This window comes from Pongo pygmaeus, chromosome 7 (genome assembly GCF_028885625.2).
Source record: "Pongo pygmaeus isolate AG05252 chromosome 7, NHGRI_mPonPyg2-v2.0_pri, whole genome shotgun sequence".
NCBI classification, from domain to species: Eukaryota; Metazoa; Chordata; class Mammalia; order Primates; family Hominidae; genus Pongo; species Pongo pygmaeus.
In genome coordinates this window covers 85,238,377-85,261,613 of record NC_072380.2, presented here as the reverse complement: position 1 = coordinate 85,261,613, position 23,237 = coordinate 85,238,377, and the positions used below count along the sequence as shown (strand labels likewise).

The 23,237-nt window shown below is 41.7% G+C and overlaps 1 protein-coding gene across 1 annotated transcript in view; it reads left to right on the top strand.

Annotated features, from left to right (window-relative positions):
- Positions 1-12,183: 12,183 nt before the first annotated feature.
- SBSPON (somatomedin B and thrombospondin type 1 domain containing) overlaps positions 12,184-23,237 on the top strand; it is a 32,353-nt gene continuing 21,299 nt past the window's right edge. The window contains exon 1 of the mRNA XM_054499445.2: positions 12,184-12,502. Within this exon, the coding sequence (XP_054355420.1) occupies positions 12,289-12,502 (214 nt within the window). The 5' untranslated portion in view covers positions 12,184-12,288. The remainder of the gene's footprint in view (positions 12,503-23,237) is intronic.

Below are 23,237 nucleotides of genomic sequence, written 5' to 3'. Positions count from 1 at the left end.
TATAAATATATTTTATATAAAATATATTTATATAAAATATATAAAAATATAAAAATATTATATATAATATAAAATATATATAAAAATATATAAATATATATTTATATATAAATATAAAAAAATATATTTATATATAAATATATAAAAATATATTTATATATAAATATACAAAAATATATATATATAAATATATAAAAATATATTCATATATTTATATATAATTATATAAAAATTATATTAAAAATTATATAAAAATATATCTATATATTTATATATACAAATATATTTATATATTTTTATATATAAATGTATTTATATAAAAATATATTTATATATTTGTATAAATATGTATATATTATACATATATTTATATATAAATATATATTATACATATTTTTATATATTTATATATAAATATATATTATACATATTTTTATATATTTATATATAAATATATATTATACATATTTTTATATATTTATATATAATATATATTATACATATTTTTATATATTTATATATAATATATATTATACATATTTTTATATATTTATATATAATATATATTATACATATTTTTATATATTTATATATAATATATATTATACATATTTTTATATATTTATATATAATATATTTTATATATTATATATAAATATATATAATATATTTTATATATTATATATAATATATTTTTATATATTTATATATTTATATATAAATATATATATATATTTTTACATATTTACATATAAATATACATTATATTTAAATATTATATATATAATATTTATAAATATAGATAAGATGACCTCTAACTCTCTCAGCTTTAACATTCTGACATTTCTTGGTCCTGTACCACAATTTTGGGGAAAGAAATCCATTCCAGGGCAAGGTAGGATTTGGCTGGTGCAACATGGGTCATGAATATATTCACCTCTTATTAATTAATGAGATGTAAAACTAAAAAATCAGTGGTAATAGAGGACTCTGTGTACAAGATCCTGACCAAACCTTGGCTTTATAGACAATAAACATGCAGACTTTTTCTGTCTTTTGATGACACAAGTGATTTAAGTGAAAATCATGATTCTGAGACTATTCTTTCAGAAAGGATAATTCTAAAGCTGACTTGCCAGTGCATCCAGGTTTTAGCTTGGTGATTATGTGGCAAATGATGAAATAATTCAGTCCTAAACAAACTGCAAGAATTGGTGCAAGTGGAAATGATGTGAAACTAACTACCAAGAGAAAATGAAAAGTTTCTATAGATGACTGGCCACATTGCAGCTTATAATAGTCATCTGTAGGGCAGATGAAATAGTGTGTCAACAATTCATTGGCTGGATGATTATAATGATACTTGTAAATTGATGAAGAGGCTTGAATTGCAATTTTTAAAGCAAGTTCAGAAATACTTCATTCATTTCCACCGAGCAATGTCCGTGTCCCTGAGGTCAAAGACAGCATCCATCATTTTAGCGTACCCAAGATCTTAACAAGTTCAAACTAATCCACAGCAGTAGACTGAGGCCCGTGGTTGGATGAAAGACTGCTCAAAGACCGTTTTACCTGGTATCCCACTTGCACTTCCAAGCTGCCTCCCAGTCTTCCCGCAGTGTACTAAAATGCCTTTCTCTTCTGCAGGCCGGGCTTGGTTTCTTAAACTCAACCTACTAAGAGATTTTATGTTCACCGAGAATGCTGTCCTTTATTGCATGGATAGGGACTGATGACTTCTGATACCTGATGCTTAATTAATCTCTGCATTTTGTGTGCTGCCATGTCATCTTACAAATACCACGATTACGAGGCTTGGAGCATTAATTATGTCTGTCTGCTCTCTCATTATAGCAGACATCATGAGTCTCTTCTGTATCTCCCACATCTACCACAGTGCCCAGCACATAACTGGTTCGCAATAAATACTTACAGAAAAAATTGTAATGATGTCTTAGGAGGAGCTACATGGGTGGGAAGGGGAGAAGAGATAGTTACCATCTCATAAGGACTTTGCAAGTGTTTTTTTTCCTAGGGATAGGGTCTTGCTCTGTCGCCAGGCTGGAGTGCAATGCCATGATCACGGCTCACTACAGCCTCAAACTCCTAGACTCAGCCTTCTGAGTAGCTGGGACCACAGGTGCATGCCACCAGACCCAGCTAATTTTAAAAAAAATTTTATTATTATTTTTGGTAAAGACAGGGTCTTGTTATGTTGCCCAGGCTGGTCTTGAACTCCTGGGCTCAAGCAAACCTCCCGCCTCAGCCTCCCAAAGTGCTGGGATTATAGGCGTGTGCCACTGTGCTCAGCCAGGAATTTTATTCCAATTTATTTTGTGCCACTTAAAATACTACACATTGACAATGTAAATATATCACAGTGCAATAGAATTTGAATATTAACAATTGAAACAGGAAAATGCTATGTGGGAAATATTTATCTTGAACGATGGTGCTTGAGAGAAAGAAAACAAACTGGTTTAAATAAAGGACAGTGAAGAAAAACCTTCTGAAGATAATCCATACCTCCTGAGTGATTTCAGGGGTTGCTCACACTCCACCCAGGTCTAGTTAAATTTCAAAGCACGTGGCCTTCTTTTTCTTAGACATGCCCATTCTTATGTGTTCCCATTCTGTATGGGATAATTCGTAGGCTCATGGGATAGGTAGAGAGCATGTAGAAGAGAGAATGAGAATAAAAGATTGCCTTGAGGGGTCTCAGCAAATTGGAAGAGAAAAGAAGAAGAGGAACAGTTATGGCTTGAATTGTGTCTCCCCCCACCACCAAATTCATATGTTGAAACACTGGGTGTTAAGCCCAGTATTTCAGCATGTGACGTTATGTGGAAACAAGTTTGTTGCAGATGTAATCAGTTAAGTTGAAATTTGGGAGGGCTTCAATCCAATATGACTGTTGTCTTCATCAAAAGGGACTATTTGGACACGGAGACACGTACACAGGAAGACTGCCATGTGAACATGAAGACAACCTTCTATAAGCCAAGGAGAGAAGCATGGAACAGATTCTTCCCTCACAGCCCTCAGAAGGAACCAGCCCGCCAACATCTTGATCTCAGACTCCCTGTGCTACTGTGAGGCAGTCAATCTCTGTTTAAGTCACCCTGTTTGTGGTACTTCGCTATGGCAGCCCTAGCAAACTAATGCAGGAATGACAGAATGTGTGTGTACATGTCAAAGAATGATTTACTGAGATAGAATTAATTGAATCGTGGGCTGTGAAATAGCAGGTCTGAGGACGACAGCTGGTGCTAGACAGTTCAGAGGAGGAAAAAAGGTGAGAAGATATTGACTCTGTTCCTGGCATTAGCCTGCAGATGGGCTGCTGATTAGAACAGCTCTCTGTAGGAGGAGGAGAGATATTTGTACTCGGTGGGTCTTTCTGATTTGTCAGATATTTGAAAGCGGAGTGGCCACGTAGCCACAACGTGGAAATTGCTGGACAGGCAGACTACTGCTAATCCATGGCCCTGCATCCTCTGCGACTTTTGGAAGGCTGTAAAAGCAGGAATCTGTGGGAAATAATATTGGTGGCTATAATCTAGGTGGGTGCACATGTGTGCTGTGTGGTGTGTGGGCATGGAATTTAAACTTTTGCCACATCTGACATTGCATTTTAATGCAAACTCCTAGAGGGTTTGTAACTGTGGCTGTACCACTCTCTTGGCATAAGATCTTATGCAAAGTTAGAAGATAGTTTTTCTTTGTGATAATAATTTTATCCTTTTAAGCTTGGTGAAAGGTGACATATTTTGAAAGTTATATTTTTAAGCCAATAGTATGTACAAAGCCTGCATTTACATCTACTGAAATCTTTGAGACATGCTTCTGTTTACTTCTTAGAATATAAACATTTTAATATAAAAAACTTCAATATAAAAAATGGAACCCAACAGTAACCAAGAAATAATAGTGAATGTTTTCAAAGCACTTTCACATATACTATTTTACTTGATTCTTACGAGATCCCTGTGGGATTGTCAAAGTAGGTCTTGCTGTCCCTCCCTTACAGATGAAGAAAACAGACTTGTAGAGTTTAAGTAAATGCCCTAATCGCACAGGTAGAGAGTAGCAAAAACAAAACTAGAACCTTGGCTAGTTTCAGTGGCTCATGTCTGTAATTCCAGTAAATTGGGAGGCCAAGGCTGGAGGATCACTTGAGCCCAGGAGTTCGAAACCACCCTGGGCAACATGGCAAAACCCTGTCTCTACAAAAAATGTAAAATTAGCTGGGTGTGGTGGCACACATCTGTAGTCCCAGCTACTTGGGAAACTGAGGTGGAAGGCTCCCTTGAGCCTGGGAGGTGGAGGTTGCAGTGAGCTGAGATCGTGCCACTGCACTCCAGCCAGGGCAACTGCACTTCAGCCTGGGCTATAGAGCGAGACCCTGTCTCAAATAAATAAATAAATAAACCTTTAGAGCCTAGTTCTTTCCATCTCCAATTCAATATTCTTTATCATTAACTAAATATTTTAAAATTTAAGAAACTTAACAGAAAATAATACCACAAGGTTTAAGGCCTTAGATTTTTTTAATTGTCTAACTCACCCTATTTGTCATCAAGGTATTTATCATAAAAAGCCTATGAAATCTTCATAGAAATCCACTTGCTAACTATGCAATTTGTTTTCTAAGTAGAAAAAAAATGTGGACTCTGGAAATTGCAGAACTGGTTTGAATATCTCTAATTTGGGCACGTTATTTTACATAATCAAACTTCAAATTTTTTCAGCTGTGGAAGATAAATGGTAACACCTGCCTTATAAGCTCCAACAAGATAAGATACATTAAATATTTAATATAGTTCTTGGTACTAAATAGGCGTTAATAAATGTATTGTGAATAAGAGAGTATTTGGAGGCTTAGTGTGCAAAGAACATGTTTTCCCTCAAGCAAATGTCTAGGATCAAGGTCAAAACCATAATATGCACCCATGAGCTGCATTCACACCCACACAGGGCTGCTGCTGGCCAGTGAGTGCACTTGCTTCCCACTTACTTGTTAGAACTAAATGGGGTAGAACATTCCTCCCCCTTGAAGGGGCACATTTCTCTCTGGTTTGTCGTGTGGCAGGCTTCTTAGGACTCTGCCCTTCGCTGACACAAGGAGAGTTTTGCATGTAGGAAGAAAGAACAATTTGCTATAAAGATCTCTGCTGTGGACCAGAGATTGCTATTTACTATAAAAGGAGCAAAATTAGATGACTTCTTTAATGTCATCCAGATGATTTTCTCCTTTTCATTTTTGTAAGCGCTCTTATAATCCCACAGCATTTTCTAGCAGCACAGGATTAACCTTGGCACTATCCGTAGTTTTGCCATCATAAACAATGTTTGCTGGGTGTGAGTGTTCTGGCTGCGCCTTTTTAATTTCAGAATTCCATTTTATCTGAACCCCTTACATATAGATGAATGCTGTGTAGTTTACAAAGTGTTTAATGTCACTTTGCCTACTGAATGCGTCCAGCTCTAAATTTTATTATTTTTTATGTATTTATTTTTGAGACAGAGTCTCGCTCTGTTTCCCAGGCTGGAGTGCAGTGGTGCAATCTCAGCTCACTGCAACCTCCGCCTCCTGGGTTCAAGTGATTCTCCTGCCTAAGCCTCCCGAGTAGCTGGGATTACAGTTGTGCTCCACCACACCCAGCTAATTTGTGTATTTCTGGTAGAGATGGGATTTCACCATGTTGGCCAGGCTGGTATCGAACTCCTGGCTTCAAGTGATCCACCTGCCTCAGCCTCCCGAAGTGCTGAGATTACAGGTGTGAGCCAGTGTGCCTAGCCCAGCTCTATGTTTTAGTTCACGGAATTTTAGAGCTGGAGAGATTCAGTAGGCATTGGCAGACATTTTCTATAAAGGCCAGGTAGTAAATATTTTAGGCTTTGCAGGTCTTACAGTTTCTGTCTGCTGCAACTACTCAGCTCTGCCCTTCTAGCATAAAAACAGCCATAGACAATATGGAAACAAATGGGCATGGTTATGTTCCAATAAAACTTTACTTATGGACATTGAAATTTGAATTTCATTTAAATTTCACATGACACAGAATAGTATTCTTTTTTTGATTTTTGCCCATCATTTAAAAAAAATGTAAAAAAAAATTAGCTTACAGACCATACAAATAGGCATAATTTGCCTACCCCTGAATTAGAAGGTTATATTCATAGAATCAGTGTTGGATTTGTAGGAGATCTCATAGAGCCTCTCAAAGCCTTTTTTATAGCTGGGATTCTGAGCACAAAGAAATTCCATACTTTCCCTAAGGTCATACAGCTAGTGAGTTACGGACACAAAACTACAATATCCATTTCCTGATTCTTAAATCAAAATTTCTTTTTACCATGTAATTGCTTCAATAATCACCACGACTTATGCACATCCAGGAAAGCACCTATGATGAACTTGTAATTAACCTGTGGACATAAATGTCTGTCTCCAAATTAGCTGTACTTGGAGAGACGTTGCAACGTCACTTCTGCAGTTGTGTTACTTGCATCTACCATTCAGGTCAAAGAGATCACACGTGAGACCACTCTCTTGTGGCTTACACTGTTACTTAAATTGAATATTACAATTTTTGAGCTAACAGGGTTCTTGGAGATTTTCTTGGCTCCATTATCAAATTATATAAGAGAAATTGAGGCTCAGAGAGTCTAAATGAACTGCCCCAGATCACTCATTGGCAGGATTGAAGCCAAGGCTTTAGATTCCCACTTATTGCACCATGTAGCCTGACACACTAGTTAATGGAAAAAAAATTAGTCATCATTAAAGCATGTCTTTTGTGTTAAAGTCCAGGGCTAAAATAGAATAATTATTAATTACCAGCTCATTTTTATAGAGGAGGAACTATACTAGACGTGTATAAATTGTATAATTAAATGCTTTTCTTATTTATCTCCATTTTTACAGATCAAGAAGCTGAGGCTTGAGTTTACAATAATTTATTTCATGTTGCTAGTGATAGAGCCACAGTTCAAATCTACTTTTCTCTTTAAAACTTGAGCTCTTTTCACTTTCCATATCTCCTCTGTTGAGTGCTTTTGTTTAAAGCCACGGAAACTGCAATTGAAAATGGCATAAATTATAAAAAGGATTTAATAGGGCAGAGGATTGAGAAGGGGGAAGTTCGACTTCTACTGTCAAGCAAATCCCCTGTGATTTCCTGGCTCTCTCTTCCCTGGCTTGTCGCCTAAGATCTCAGGCTGGCTTCACATGGCCAAACGCATCCCCATTCTCCCCTAGTATGTGAAGAGATGAAACCAAGTCATCTATTGAACAAATGTCCCTGATCCCTGGGGCTCTGATTGGACCAGCCTCTGAGTGATGGGTTCGTAGACTGAGAATAAGATCAACCCTCAAAGCTCATCCCTAGAACTAGGGGTGCAGTCTAATAATGGAGGGAAAAGGTGCTTCCTCTGGAAAGGAAAATCTAAAAAGTCTGTTAGAAAAAGAAGGGAAAAACTGATTGAATTTATTTTTACCACTTCCATAACCAATTTACATTTTTTTCATTGACAGGGTCATCAATTTTTCTCTTCTTTCCTCTGTCAATGAAAAAAATGTACACTGGATATGGAAGTGGTAAAATAAATTCATTGACAGGGTCAAGGGCATAGAAATGGCAGCATAAACCTTAGTGGTGATGTACTTGATTGCTTTCTATAAGGTGATAGGAGAATTACTCAAAGTGAGTGATGCATACCACCTTAAACAAGCATCTTTGGATACTTGTCTGCACATTTTGGCATTATTAAATAAATGCAGGTACTAGCCTATACAGGCAGTATCTTTCCAAAAGTTATTGGAGATTTCCTGGTGGCTGAATCTGCATTTTCCAGGGAGAACGTAAAGGGACGAATCCTGATCTTTATAATCCAAATTCAAAATCCTCCTTGTCTGCCCCGATCCAGTGTCAGGATCTCAGACATCCCTCCCCCTTCCCTTTAATGGTAATACTTATCACCACCTGCTGCGGTGACTGCTTACATGTCCAGCTCCTCCACTGGATTTTGGCCTCCTTAGGGAAGAACCATTTTTACCCATGTTTGACCCTCAACGTGGAATGACATCACACCCTCAGGAAGAGAATGAATGCAACCATATGAACAGCGCTAGCTCTCCAGAGAGAGCTGGGCTTGAGCCCGTGGGACACTGCCCAGGTCATTTAGCTCCTTTTAACCTCCCCTCCAGCAAAACAAGTAAGTTAACAACAACTTCATAGGATTGCCAAAAAAGCGTGTTATAAAATGTAAAATGATGAAAATGATATCTCGTTCCCTTTTTTCATTGGTTCAGGGATGCACATGCTTCCAAATTTAAACATCTCTGAAATTGAAATCCGTCCTACAATCACGTATAAGTATGCATCACAGTGTAGTTGGCAGGCAGGGTTCTTTTTTTGTTTTTTGTTTTTTTTTCTGTGTTAGTGTCAAATAAAATACTGGTGCATCTTATAAGCAAAAGTGGCTAATATCCAATGAAATATTCTCTCTCTCTCTATCCATGCAGTATCCTGCCTCTGACAAATGTCCCCAAACTGTGTAAGAATCAACTACCTTATTTGTCAACCTCAAAATATTCCCTCTACAGCCCTCATAGCATCCTGGTTGCTTTTAAAAACTTTTTATTCATCTTACACAGATAAAACATAGGCTAGGCGTGGTGGCTCATGCCTGTGATCCCAGCACACTGAGAGGCTGAGGCAGGCAGATCACGTGAGGTCAGGAGTTAAGAGGCCAGCCTGGCCAACATAGTGAAATCCTGTCTCTACTAAAAATACAAAAATTAGCTGGGCCTGGTGGCTCTTGCCTGTAATCCCAGCTACTCTGGAGGTTAAGGCACAAGAATAGCTTGAACCCAGGAGGTGGAGGATGCAGTGAGCTGAGATCCAGCCACTGCACTACTGCACTCCAGCCTGGGTGACAGAGTGAGACTCTGTCTCAAAAAAAAAAAAAAAAAGTAAAACTTACATTTTAAATGTACCCAAACCTTTCTGGAAAGTGTTTGTATTTTGATTTCCACATACACTATTATAGTTACAGAATTTAGTACAGTACTTAATCTTACTTGTCTTTACTTTCTATTCCAATCTTTCCCAACCCCTCATAAAAAGCTTTATGTAAGGGGAAGAACGTTGCAGTGTTTTGGAAAGAATAATTTCAGTTCTAGTCCTGTTTTGTCACTAATTAGCTACATGTCTAATCTCTCTGTCATCTGCGAAATGAGAATGCTAATATTTTCCTAATAATTATGCAGCATCAAATGAGATCATATATGTGGATGTTTTCTTAAATTACTATATTCTGGCCAGGTGTGATGGCTCACACCTGTGATTTCAGTGCTTTGAGAAGCCAAGACAAGTGAATCGCTTGAGACCAAGAGTTTGAGACCAGCCTGGGCAACATAGCAAGACCTAGTGTCTCCAAAAAATAATCAGCTGGGTGTGGCAGGATGTGCCTGTGGTCCTAGCTACTTGGGAGGCTGAGGTGGGAGGATCACTTGAGTCTAGGAGTTTGATGCTGCAGTGAGCTATGATTGTGCCAGCGCACTCCAGCCTGGGTGACACAGCAAGACCCTGTCTCAAATAAATAAATAAATAAATTACTATGTTCTAGAATGATGAATAGGTAGGTCTCCATTCTCTCCCCACCCTCACCCCCGCAACCTGCCCCTGTAATTTTACCAATCCTGGACAGCTTCCAAAGACAACACTTCAGAAGAAAGAGTGTCTTCTAAGGTACATTTTATTACTTCCTATAGTCATCCACCTGATCACTGGGATGATTTCTGCTCTCCAAACATCTCCAGGGCAAGGAAAACAAAGCCACTAATTGTTACAGTTGACTGCATCCAGTTTCCAGTAAGGATGTCAACTCCATTGCTTTAAATGTCAGGGTCCTCAGACTTTGCCCATTCCTGCAGGAACTGCTTCCTTTGCTAGAGCCTGCTGCAGGAGGCTTATCTTCATATTTTCAAGACAGTACAAGCTTTAACTTGAGATTGTTTCTTTTAATGTTACTTACCAGAGACAAACTCCTTTTTATCTGTGCTGTTAAAGTAGTAATCATTTGTGGTTTTCTTTTCCTTTCTTTCTTTCTTTTTTTTTAAGCAATAAAACCTTTTTGCTTTCCCCTATTTTGCACACAACCAAAACTGCACTTGTCTTTACTTGGTTTAGGCTTAAATTGTGGAGTGGGAGTGGGGTGGACATTAGGACATTAATAGATATTTAGTCCCCACTAACATCGCCTCGTCTCTATGGGCATCTCACAACAATCTGAAAAGATTTAGTATTCTATGTTTGAGTTGAGGGCACTGAGATTTGTCAGAAATCATAGAATCAGAACTAGACCCAAATTTTATAATTCTGGAACCTAAATCTCATGAGCACAGACCCCCTAACTTTTTGTTTTCGATTTTCAATTTTGGTTTTGTCTATAAGGAAAAGGGCTGGTGGGGGTGGGGAGCGGGCTGAAAAAAATGGCATTTGAGCAGGCATTTGGCATTATACTTTTAATTCTCTTAAACCAGACCTCCTCTTCTCCTTTCTGTTATCACTTCGTTTCATGTTTTATTCCTGAAAGTGAACTTGTCAGCGGATCATTTTCCTTTACATCTTTCTGGAGCTGTTCCAGATTCTTATGGCATTACAAAAAAAGTATCTGCCTAAAGGCGTTCTATAAAGCAGACAGCCTCAGAGAAGGCGTGGGTATAAATTACATGAATGAGTTAATACAAAGCTGCTAATAAAATCTGTAACATGGGAAAAGGCAGAGGGTATAATTTGCTGGCAAAGTTATTTAGTTTCAGCTACAAAAACTAAAGATATACATATATAAATATATGTATATGTTATTTATTTAGACTACAAAAGTAAGAGAGACTTACCTAAAGAGGGAAAAAAATCTCCACGTTGAGAATTTATTTGTATAAGCTCACAAAGAAAAAATTTCTTTTTGACTTTAGAGTGTGTTTTTCTTGGAAGATGAAATAAGATTACAGTCTCCACTGGTCAAACTTTGTGGTTAGAGTTTATAAGATAAAATTCTTATAATGTATTAAATCTTTTTCATTTCACAATGTGTTTTTTATGGTTGATTACTGTATTGTTTTACTACTTTTGTAGTCAAGTTTTTCATTTCTACTTTTGTTAACTTTTCTCTCTGATGAGTAAAGAAAATTCCTCTGTAAATCCTTATATGAGAAAGGAAGAAAGTCTATGAAATTAATTTGATTTCTTAGGTTCGCAGATGCAAAAAACGTTATATTCCTGCTTTCACATAAAAACCATATTAGGTTAAATGATTTAAGAACATAAAATGAAAATTCCAGAATAAATTTTGGTGAACAAAAAGAGTGGTGCAGAAAACGTAACACATTTGGAGAGAAAGGGAGAAGAAAATATATATATTAAAAGTTAGGCAAGAATTTTATTAAAGTGAAAGTTCTAAAACATCAGTACACAGAGTTTTTAGGGGGAGAAATTGGTTTATCAGAAAACAAAGCCCCGTTATTTTGTTTATTCTTCCCACCATTCACGAATTGCCTCCTCGTGAAGCGAAGTGGCATTTTCCTGGGGCAGAAGAGTCCCATTATAAAATGCAGCAGAAATAAAGGATGCTGCTTTGGACTTATCTCCTCGGTTCTCTGCGGCCTGCGGGGACTGAGAGGGTGGGCGAGCTGGTGTCCACTCTGTATTTGAATGAGCTTTCCCGGGCGAAGGCGGGGTGGCCCGCTCAGAGTGCTGCTGAGACACGTTTGGTGCACATCGAGTGCTCTCGGTCCCATGGCTTTAGAGTGAAAATGCCCGCTCGCTAATATGTCCCCAGGCGTTAGAAGTACAGTTTAGAGCCAGGAAATGTGGCCTCCCCGGCCGGGCTCCAGGCTACGCCCCGGCACCCCACCCCGACCCCCGCCCCGCCAGCACCTGCTTTTCCACTCCCGTGCCCCGGAGGTCCCCCGGCTGGAGCTGGGGCGCGAGCTGGCAGCGGGGAGTGGGTGGCGCCGGGACCGTCGATTGCGGGCGCCTCTCGGGAACTGCTGCACCCTCCCCACCTGGGCAGGGCAGCCCCGCCACCCGCCCGGGCCTCGACGGGCGCGCCGCCAGGGCTGGGGAGGGGCGGCGCGGAGGGCGGGGGCCGGGCGCGGGGCAGGGCCGGGCTGTGCCTCGCCGGCCGCTCGGGCAGCTCCCGGGCCGCGGCCAGGCGAGGAGCAGAGCGCTTGCCCCGGGGGTCTGTCGCGTCGCAGGCGCCGCCGGAGCCCTGGCCATGAGGATCCTGTGGATGGCGCTGTGCGCGCTGGCGCGGCTGTGGCCCGGGGCCCAGGCCGGCTGCGCCGAGGCCGGGCGCTGCTGTCCCGGCCGGGACCCCGCCTGCTTCGCCCGCGGCTGGAGGCTGGACAGGGTCTACGGGACGTGTTTCTGCGACCAAACCTGTCGCCTCACCGGGGACTGCTGCTTCGACTACGACAGGGCGTGCCCAGGTGGGTGGCCAGGCCGAGGGTGGGGCGCCGGCCGTTCGCCTGTAACCAACGGGCACAGGGCAGGGCGCTGTGCCGAGGACCTCAGCCCCTGGGCCAAGTGTCCTCCAGCCCCTTCCCTCCTTGCGTGTCAGCCCCTTTATCCCCACCCATCCCCACCACCGCCACCCAGGTACGCCCGGTTCCGTTCATCCTAGGGTCTCCCAGTCCCCTCCTAGACATCGAAGTGTCCCCCCACCCCCAAGACAGACCAGAGCACGGATGGAAGGGCTGGATCCCGCTGTTCTCCAGCGGGATGGAAGGGAGCCGGGAGGGCGAGGAAATCTCCGACTCAGGAACTCCAGCTGGATAGGGCCACCTCTGGCCGGCAGAGATGGCACTGACAGATAACGGGCATGCCCCTGGGCCAGGCTCCACCACCTTCATTCTGTTAACCCTCGGGGATCTTTGGGGCTGGTGAGGGGTGATGAGGGCAGGATTGTGTAATCTTCCCACTTTGTGCCAAGGGCGGTCTCTGGGAAAGTATTAATACTTTCTTCTGGAGAGCAAGGTCTTAAAAATCTGAAGGTGTCCTCATCTTTGGACCCCAAAATGTAGCACAGCCTCTTTCTCCTAGGAGGTGTACAGTATGTTCTTGGAATTTAATTTTCTCTATACAGCATGACAAGGATTTTATCTCGAGGTCCCTATTATATTGTAAGCTTGCTGGTTTTCCTTTAGGGTCAGTCTTTTTCAACTTTAAATTTCCCACAGTTTCTCACAGTTCCTCGTCCCCGTAAGGGCTCAATAAAAGCTGGTTGAATTGAATTAAAAGATAAAGGAACAAATGATGAGTACAGCCCTGAGGAACAAGGTGTACCCGAGAGAAGCCAGCCGTGGAAGTGGAAGTCGCCCTGCTCCTATTGATCACATCATCCCCAAAGCCACGCAGATAGTAGGGTTCAAGCTGAAGGATCCCGACGTGTGGGATCCTCAGCATTTTTGGGGGCTATGCCATTCCCTGGGCAACCGGATACCCAGTGGCTGGGAGCACCCCTCCTGCCTCTGAGCTGTTTGAAGAGGGCTTCAGCCCGTGGCCAGGCCCAATGCTGAAAGAACACAGTTGAAAGCATTAGGATTTTTTGACCCTGGTTGAAAGCTAATGATTTACCTGTGAATATTGATATTCTTTTTGATAAAGCTTTTTGATAAGCTTCTATCCCTTTCTGGCTCTAAGGTCAGAGTATTTTACTACTAAAGTAAGATGGAAGAGTCAGCTATTTAGGAAATGCAGTGCCCTTGAGCCAGGTGTCTCTAGCCCCGCCTCACAGCATCCTAAACTGTCGGCCTCATTTCCCTGCATAACTCAAGCAAAACCTCTCTCTCATGAGGGGCTTGCATATGTTTTAAAGGTAATTATGGAATTCCTGTGACCCAGTTAATGTCCCCTGATCTGTGGTAAGCGCAGGGATAGAGAAGTGACGAAGATGCAGTCTCTGCTCTCTAGGACTTTCTACTCTAGCTGGGCAACCTGTGCAAACCCCTGTTTGACACACTTAGGACTGAAATAGGTGATCCAGGAGCTGACCTGGAAGGGAGCACTTAAAAGACCCAAGGAATTCAAGGAAGACTCCCCTGAGGAAGTAATGGGCTAGGCTGGGCCTGGAGAATGAGGAAGAGGCCTGCTGGAGGAGGGAGAGGCAGGCTGTAGGAGGGAAGCCCAATGTCACAGTCTAGCAGTTACTGTGGGCATCACCTGCTTGTGCCAGGCCCTGTGCTAGGCTTGAGGCCAAAATGGTGACCAGGACAGATGCTGGAGGCAGCCAGATCTGGAGAGATTCAGGCACGTAAGAGGGATGAAGAGAGACAAGGCGAATGTCTCGAGAAGAACTTGCTTTCTAGTGAGACCTAACAGTGCTCCCAGGAATTGGAAAACCCTCAGTCTTTATTTGGTCAAAAAGAAATTGCTTATTTTCAGTCTAGGCAGTAGAATAGTGAGACAAACAGCCTATGGTTTTGGAGTGGGGATTTAGTGGGTAAGTATGGAAGTGGTGGGACAACCTGCTGTCTTGTGAAGCTCTCAGAAATCACTGTACGTGTGTGCCCCAGAGAAGAGCTGTGAATAGGGGAAAAGGAGATGGTGTCAGATTGAATTTTAAAAGGAGCATATTCTGAAGCCCTCAATACCCTGTGGCAGAGTCAACAGAGGACTTTGCAGGCCTAGAAGGAAGCAGGTGCGGGACTGAAAAGCTCCGTGTTGAGAAATTCTGTGTCTGAAGTTTCTTGCGAAGGGAGGAGGAAAATAAAGACAGTTGGAAGGTGGCCACTTGGTGGGACTGACCCTGCCCCTCCGAGGGTGAGAGCAGAGGACCCGGAGCCGAGAGGCCCAGCCTGCTCAGCCCTGGACCCATGCCACAACCATGCCGACTATGGCTCCTGGGCAGGGCGGCCACCGCCTGCCTCCCGGGCTCAGAGCTGACCTGGCAGCTGGAAGCTGGTTTGGGGCAGCTCCTGGAATGCAGCCTTCCCTCTCACAGAGTCTAAGTCTCAAATATTTGTTTTTTATTTGTGATTTTTTTTTTTAATCCCAGAAGTAACCCGAATGCCTCAATTTTGCCTCTAAAGTCAGAATCCTGGGTTCAGCCTTTACCCTGGTGCCATTTGGCTCTGTGACTTTGGAGAAGTCACCCTCGTGGGGCCTAAAGTACCTCATTAAAGGGGAATGATACTGCCAGGCAGCAGTGACTCATGCCTATAATCCTAGCACAGTGGGAGGCCAAGGCAGATGGATTGCCTGAGCTCAGGAGTTTGAGACCAGCCTGGCCAACATGGCGAAACCCTGTTTCTACTAAAAAGACAAAAATTAGCTGGGTGTGGTGGTGCACCTGTAGTCCCAGCTACCCAGAAGGCTGAGGTGGGAGGATCACCTGAGCCCAGGAGGTGGAGACTGCAGTGAGTTGTGATCATGCCACTGCACTTCAGCCTGGGCCACAGAGTAAGACCCTGTCCCAAAAAAAAGTGGGGGTAGGGGAGATGAAACCACTGTGTGGGACTGTGGAGTTGACAGAAGGAGGCTATGCCTGGCAAGCCCAGAGCACTGCACCTGGCATGTGGTAGACATTTAGGTAGCAAATGTGCTGTTGGTTGGCTCTTAGCACTGGTGGACAGCGGAGAATATTTTATTTGATTAAATATTTACATCACAATTTTATGACAACATATCATTATAATTTGTATTCATTAATATTAAATCATAAATACATTTTATTCAACTCACACCATGTGCCAGATGCTTAATACTTTGTCTCACTTAATCCTCCCAACAATTTTTTTTTTTTTGTTTGTTTGTTTGTTTGAGATGGAGTCTCATTCACTCTATCACCCAGGCTGGAGTACAGTGGTGTGATCTTGGCTCATTGCAACTCCCGCCTCCCAGGTTCAAGCGATTCTCCTACCCCAGCTTCCTGAGTAGCTGGGATTACAGGCACCTGCCACCATGCCCGGCTAATTATTTTGTAATTTTAGTAGAAACAAGGTTTCACCATGTTGGCCAGGCTGGTTTCAATCTCCTGACCTCAAGTGATCCACCTGCCTTGGCCTCCCAAAGTGTTAGGATTACAGGTGTGAGCTACCACGCCCAGCCATCCTAACAATTGTTAAGAAAGGCAGGTCAGGTCCACAAACCCATATGACAATCCCAATCTAAAAAGTGCTAACATTTTAAAGCTTTTTCATAGCTTATTTGGTGGCAAAAATCTTACCTGACTTGCACTGATAGAAGGATATTGATAATCTTTGTTTATATTTTGCCTCAAAAATATTAATATATTTTGCAAGGATCTGCTCCAGACCCTGCTGAGGAGAGGGGGACACCCCAAATAAGGTACATAGACTGTATTCCCTTTCTAAGATCCAGGAAGTCCTGAGTACTGAGACTCAACTGCCTCAAGCATTTGGGAAAAGAACCTGGTGACCTATACTAGCATTTTTACAGACAGAACAGCTAAGGCTTTCCAAGGGTTTCCATTACTCAAGCTAACACCAATGAGCAGAGCTGAGATCTGAAGTGCCTGATTTCAGATTGCCAATTGCCACATATATTTGCCAATTTATGGCTATTACTTATTCCTAGATAAATCAGGTTTCAGCATTTAGAACCCCCAGTTACTCTACACTCATAGAACCATTCTGCCTCTTAGACTCTCTTCTTCTCTCTCTTTTTTTTTTCTTTTTGAGATGGGATCTGATTCTGTCGCCTAGGCTGGAGTGCAGTGGCGTGATCTCAGCTCACTGCAACCTCCACACCTCTGCTTCACAGGCTCAAGTCCATCCTCCTACCTCAGCTCCCTGAGTAGCTGGGACTACAGACGTGTGCTGCCAAGCCTGGCTATTTTTTGTGGTGACAAAGTTTCCCCATGTTGCCCAAGCTGGTCTCCAATTCCTAGGCTCAAGCAATCTGCCTGCCTTGGCCTCCCAACATGCTGGGATTATAGGTGTGAGCCAGGGTGCCTGGCCCTCTTTTCCTTCTTACCCATTATTTTACCTGTTTTTGCTGCCTAAAGCCTTTTTTGACTGATATTACATTCAATGTGAATGGAAAATGTAACTGAGTCAGTGTAACTAAACATGCTTTACTTCTATTCCTTCTGATTTTTTCATCTTGATATATGCATTATTATTATTGTTATTATGTGGCTAAGAGATGAAATACTGGCATTTCTTTTTCTAAGTAAAAAGACTTTTTTTCTCATGTAAAAACTAAAATGTTATTGAATCTATACAATTACTAAACTGTCAAAGACATCTGTTCTAGAATGATCTCAGGAAATCTCCTTATGACGATGGCATGAGTTTCAACACCAAGGGAGCATCACAGCTCCCTTCCCACCTCCTCTAAAAAAGGGATGGAAAATTCTCCACTGGCTGTGCCTTACCAGGGATGGGGAAACGTAGAGTAGGGGAACAGATCCAAGTTACCCTGCCCTGGAAGAACTTCTTGGAAAACTTGCTTATGAGGTGGATAACACCCCAATCTCTAATTCTCCAACTGGGTTCCTAGAATTTGCATTTTCTAAGATCATAGAACAGTAGTTGCCTTAGATCATTGATTGGCAGCTTAAGGAGAGGGTAATATTAACCCAAGTGAAGCAGGACAAACATTGAATAGCCTATATGGGCTGGTGTCTTCTCCTAGATTTATGGAGAGTCTAGGAAACAAACTAGCCAGTCTGATGACATCATATCTGGAGGGAAAGAGGCACCATGCTTGAAAATAAGGGCTCCAAACTCACCCAAAGGAAAGATGCCAGAGTCTACGATGATTTAGAGAGTTGAGGCTTTACAGGAACCAGAACAGTCTGAGACATCGCCTTTGGCTTTGAAGAAATAAAAATAAGTGGGGCCTGACTGGAGCCAGTATTCAAATGGACTTGACTTAGCAGAATTTGGCTGCAGCCCTGGGTGAGCAGTGAAGGAGGGTCAAGTTTTTAACACTTAACATTTACTCCATACCAGGCACTCTCCCAAGCACTTCACAGTTATTGGATCCCACAACCCGCTGATGTTATTCCTCATTTTGGTCTCATTTTACATACGATGTAAGCAAGGCACAGACAGGTTGGGTAACTTGTCCAAAGTCACAGCACTAATAACTGGTGTAGTGAGATTTGAACCCAGGTCATCCGGATCCAGAGCCCATACGTCAAAACATGATGTTTTTCTGCCTCAGAGAAATGAGGTCTTATGAGAAGCAGTGTGCTTTGCAGGGTAGGCCCCACATAAACACCAGCAGAGTGAGCAAGGCTTCTCCCTCCATCTACTCAAGGCTCCTCGAGGGCAGAGTGTGTCTTGCCTGTCTTCATAAACTCAAATGGCTATCATGATGCCACTTAATAATGTATGTCAAAAGAATGTGAGCAGTCGTCCCACCCATCCCCACCAGGTGATGTTACCCAAGGCTTCAGACGACACTGCCATCCAGGGTGTAGCCACATTTCCTTTATAAAAGATTTTCTTTTCTTGACTACAAAATATATGTTTGTTGCAGAAAATTTGGAAAATACAGAAATGCACAAAACAAGAAAACAACTCACCTGGAAACCTGTTACCCAGAAAGAAAAAGTACTATTATCTTTTTTATTCATATCTTTTTTTCCCCTGGGTTACATAGTATATAAAATTCTATTTATCAAATGACACAGCCCATATCATCTTGCTAGTACTTCAGGAACTAGTCCAGTAAATGTCTCAAAAGAAAAAAAAAAACCCCTTTGGGGGCCAGATAACATGGTTTCTGCAAGAGGGGGAGAAAAGTCTTGATCATTTTATTTAAGCTTTCTGAGGGAGTAATAGGCACTTGGGGAATGTAGTCTTATTTGGCTTTCAGAGAAGCTTTGACAAGGTTCTACAGAAAGAGGAATACACATGGAGAAAAAGAAAGGAAGATGATGGCCAGGCACGGTGGCTAATGCCTGTAATCCCAGCACTTTGGGAGGCCGAGGTAGAAGCATCACCTGAAGTCAGGAGTTCGAGACCAGCCTGGCCAACATGGCAAAACCCCATCTCTACTAAAAATACAAAAAATTAGCCAGGTATGGAGGTGGCTCCTATAATCCCAGCTACTTAGGAGGCTGAAGTATGAGAATGGCTTGAACTCAGGAGGCGGAGGTTGCAGTGAGTTGAGATCGTGCCATTGCACTCCAGCGTGGGTGACAGAGCAAGACTCCGTCTCCAAAAAAAGAAGAAAAGGGAGATGATATATATTTAAATTTGTGTCACTATGAGGTGTGCATGTGTGGGTGTTGGGGTATAATAGGGCTGTTTTATTTTTCTTCCACAGAATGTGAAGAAACAATAGCTATGCATAAATGGGTACTGCTGTGGGTACAGTGTAAGAACATTTCCTTAGGAATGATTAGGACTATTTGAACTTAACAATGTGAGGGAGAAAGCACTTGTTTGTGGGTGGCCTTAAACTTTTAGATGGCAAAAAGCCAATAGGCAGGGCTAGATTACAAAGGAGAGTGCTTGAGTCTCTGTGATTAACCAAGGAGACACTGCTACATGAAAACAAGAACAAGGCTTTACCTCCAAGAAAAAATAGTCCAAACTCTCTTTATAAAATGAATGGCTCTGGCTGTCGGCTCATTTTGTTGCTCTCTGTGTGCATGTATTTGACATCACCTAGAAAAGCATTTGAAAAAAAAAAATATTTTTAAATGACCCTTTGGTACCTAAAGGCTGAGAATAGGGTGTCTTGCTCTGGCTGGCACAACTCCTCGAACTGCGAACAGACCTGGAGAAAGTCCAGTGGTAACTCCGAGATGAGAAGTGCCTAGAAAGATGGGTCCAAAAGCAGAAGACATGACCTTGAAGAGTCTGGCTGGGAGGAAAGGCGACCTCCCCAAACCATGAGTGGCACAGACCATGTCAGACCATGAGTGGCACAGGAAAGGTAAGCATGGATTTTTTTTTCACCATATTCTGAAATTCTTGAGTGAGGGAAATTTGGATCAAATGAAAGGAAATGCCATTTTGTGCCACAGATAATAAAAGTAAAGAAGCTTGTTACTTTCAAAATGTGGTCCTGGCAGGAGATATAAATAGATCAGAATGGATCTAAAGGACTTGCAGCTGCCAGGAGAAGCTTGGACCTACCTGATCTTAAGGCACAGAAAACAATGCTCCTTCTGATGGACACTCTTGGGTCCATTGCGGCCAGGAGAGCCCAAACTCTGGGCCAGGCTAAGAATTCCCATGGGTTTGGCTGTGGGGGCTTCTGATTTGCTCGTCTCCTTCCACCCCACTTCCTTCCTTTGCTGGAGCCTCCATCAGTGCTTTGGCTTCTAACTAATGATATGAGCAGATCAGAGTCTGTTTCAATGTAGAACATTATCTAGGGAGGAGGGGAAACATGCCCAATGCCATTTCATTCATTCATTCATTCAATGAATATTATTAAGCACCTACCATGTGCCAAGCACCAGGAATGAAATAAAAAACTATCATGATCCTCAGGGGTATCAATAATAAACACAACAAATGAATATGTAATTATGAATTATGGCAATGCTACAAGGCAAGGAACACCAAGCTCTGAGAGGAAATAAGTTGTGTGTGTGTCTGTGTGTCTGTGTAGCGGGGCTAGGCGAAGACTGGAAAAAGCTGGCCAGAAAAAGACTCCCTGAAGAGGAAGTAGTTAGTCTGGGAATTAAAGGGTGAGTGGGACCCAGCCATGCCCAGTGTAGGGAGAATATTCCCAGCAGAGTAAAAATGTGTACCAGGGTCCCAGGGTGGGAAAGAGCTTGGTGTGTTCAAGGGGTAAAGAGGCCCATGTGGCTGAACTTGGAGCAGAGGTGGGCAGGGAAGTGCAGGTGGAAGTGGAAGGTCAGGCAGAGGCCAGGTCACACAGGAACAGAACCTTGTAGGTCACAACAGGGAGTTTGGAGGTCAGATGAAATCCAAAGGAAATGAGGGAGTCTAAGTCATTTATTCTTTTAAAAAATTAGTGATACATCTTTTAAAGTAATTGTACTTGGACGTGACTGGCTGTCTCCATTAGGACTGTGAAAATGTGCTACACTCTTGTGTGTGATTCATTACTGAGATATATAACTTATTCTCCTTTGGCTGTGGTAGGAATCTCTGATAACTGGAAAGGTCTTGAGAAAGGGGGACCAGTTGGTCAGTGGGCAAGGACTTGATAATTTCTTGCACTCTGAATCTACATCCATTATCTCACTCTCCAATGAGCTGAGAGCCAGGGGTGCCCACCAGGTCTTCAGCAGAGCTTTTAGCTTCTTTTATTTTCTGTCTGTGCTCTCTTCTGTCTCCCTCTCTGACTCTGTTCTCCACTCCTGTATGGTGCTTGAGATCACCTCACAAATAAATTACTTGCATTTAAATCCATGTTTCACAGGCTGCTTCTGGGGAGACCCAACCTGAATATTAGCTTGAGTTTAAACAAAGAAGAAAAGAAAAGAGCAAGCTTACCAAGCTTCCTGGCACCCATTAAATCTAGGCTTTCTTCTCCTAAAAGGGGTGGATGATGTCATCAAATCCTAACTCTGAAGCAACTGAGAAGCTGTGACAAACTTGGAGTCAAAGGCCACCATGCCGCTCCTAGGTGCCACAGTCTATCGGCTCCATTAACAGCTGGTGAAACTCAAGTGAAGATTGAGAAGGTCAGATTTTAAAAAGAATATTTTGATATGCTGTGAATAGATGTGAATTAGATAAGCTAGTGGGAAAGGGGACACGAATACTATTGGAATCGTCCAAAAGGAAATCTGTGTCAGGCAGCTGTAATAAATGACTTGTAATAAATCTGTCAGAGGTTTCCGTACTTCCCCTAACCTCCATGACCAAAGATCTCTTGTGATCTATGATGGCTTGCAATCCAAATAATCAGAAGTTCGCAAGCTAACCAAGACATAACCAAGAATAGAATCTTTGGTGCAGAATAGGAATAAATACTTCTTCATTTGTTTAATCTTCCAACACAAAATATTTTGTGAAACACCTTTTTATTCCTATAATTCTGAGCGAGTCTCATAATTAAGCTATTAAGATGTCATTGTTCTGGACCCTACAACTTTCTGATTCTCGTTATGGAGCTTTTAAAATCATGGATTGGAAAAACGGGATATAGTGTTTTGCTAAGGACAAACTTTAACGAATAGGAATAACTTGACGCAATGATTGATTCTGTAATTTTGAGGACTTCAACTGTGAGACCAAACCAAATACAAGAAACAAATACTAGACATGAGATACATATGATGATGGAATCCTGGGAGGCTAAGTTCAGTCAGAAAACCCTCCCCAGTGTCATCTTTTATCATAAGGACCAAGTCTAATTCAAGGCCATATTACTAAGTTCTGAGTTAATGCTATGGCAAAATTGTATTTTATAGTGATGTCCAAATGTTAATCTTTGAAACAAGTGCATTCTTTTGTATGCAATATTAAGTGTTGTTCAAGCCCAACACATCACAGCAGGACTAGCTAGACTCAAGGCTGAAGGTGGAAGAAAAGAGGTATTGAAATAATGAAGGATAGAAGGAGTCTTTCTCAATCAGCTCACAGCCTAGGGGATCTCTTTAAATGCTTTTTGGTTCGATGGGCCAATGGAATTATGAGATCATGAAAATAAAAAGGGAAGGGCTAACAAGAGCCAACAAAAGCAGGAAGTGACCTGTTAGTGTTTTGCCAAAAGATGTATGCATGGCAGATATTGGGAATGAACTGTAACGTGGCTTATTCTGGCTTCTTTAGGTAGTTGACATGTGATACCTGTGGGTATTTAGTTGATGAATGAAAGCATGTTTTAAACTAGTATGGAAATTTTTAGATTACTGACATGTTTGTTTATGTTGCACGGGACCCTTTTTATGTCTGGGGTAGCTATGTGCTGCCAAATCCCATGTCCTCCAAAAACCATGAATGCAGAAGTTCAAGTCAAGCTTTCAAAGAAGTCAGAGTGCTAATTCTTGTGGGAAACACTATGAATTGGAAAGTGTGAGGATGACAGGAAAGTGGATCACACTTCAAGGGGAAAAAAAATGTTTGGCATCTAGGTCATGGGCATGTCTTCTGTCTTCTAGTTCTTTCCTTTTCTTATATTTAATTTTAAATCCCGAAATAATTCAATTTAAAAGCTGATTACAGTCTAAGATACATTAGAACTTTCAATGAGAAAGTTAAATGTGACGCCATATTGATTTTATGGTCATGGTGAGGAAATTGCATTTTTAAATTA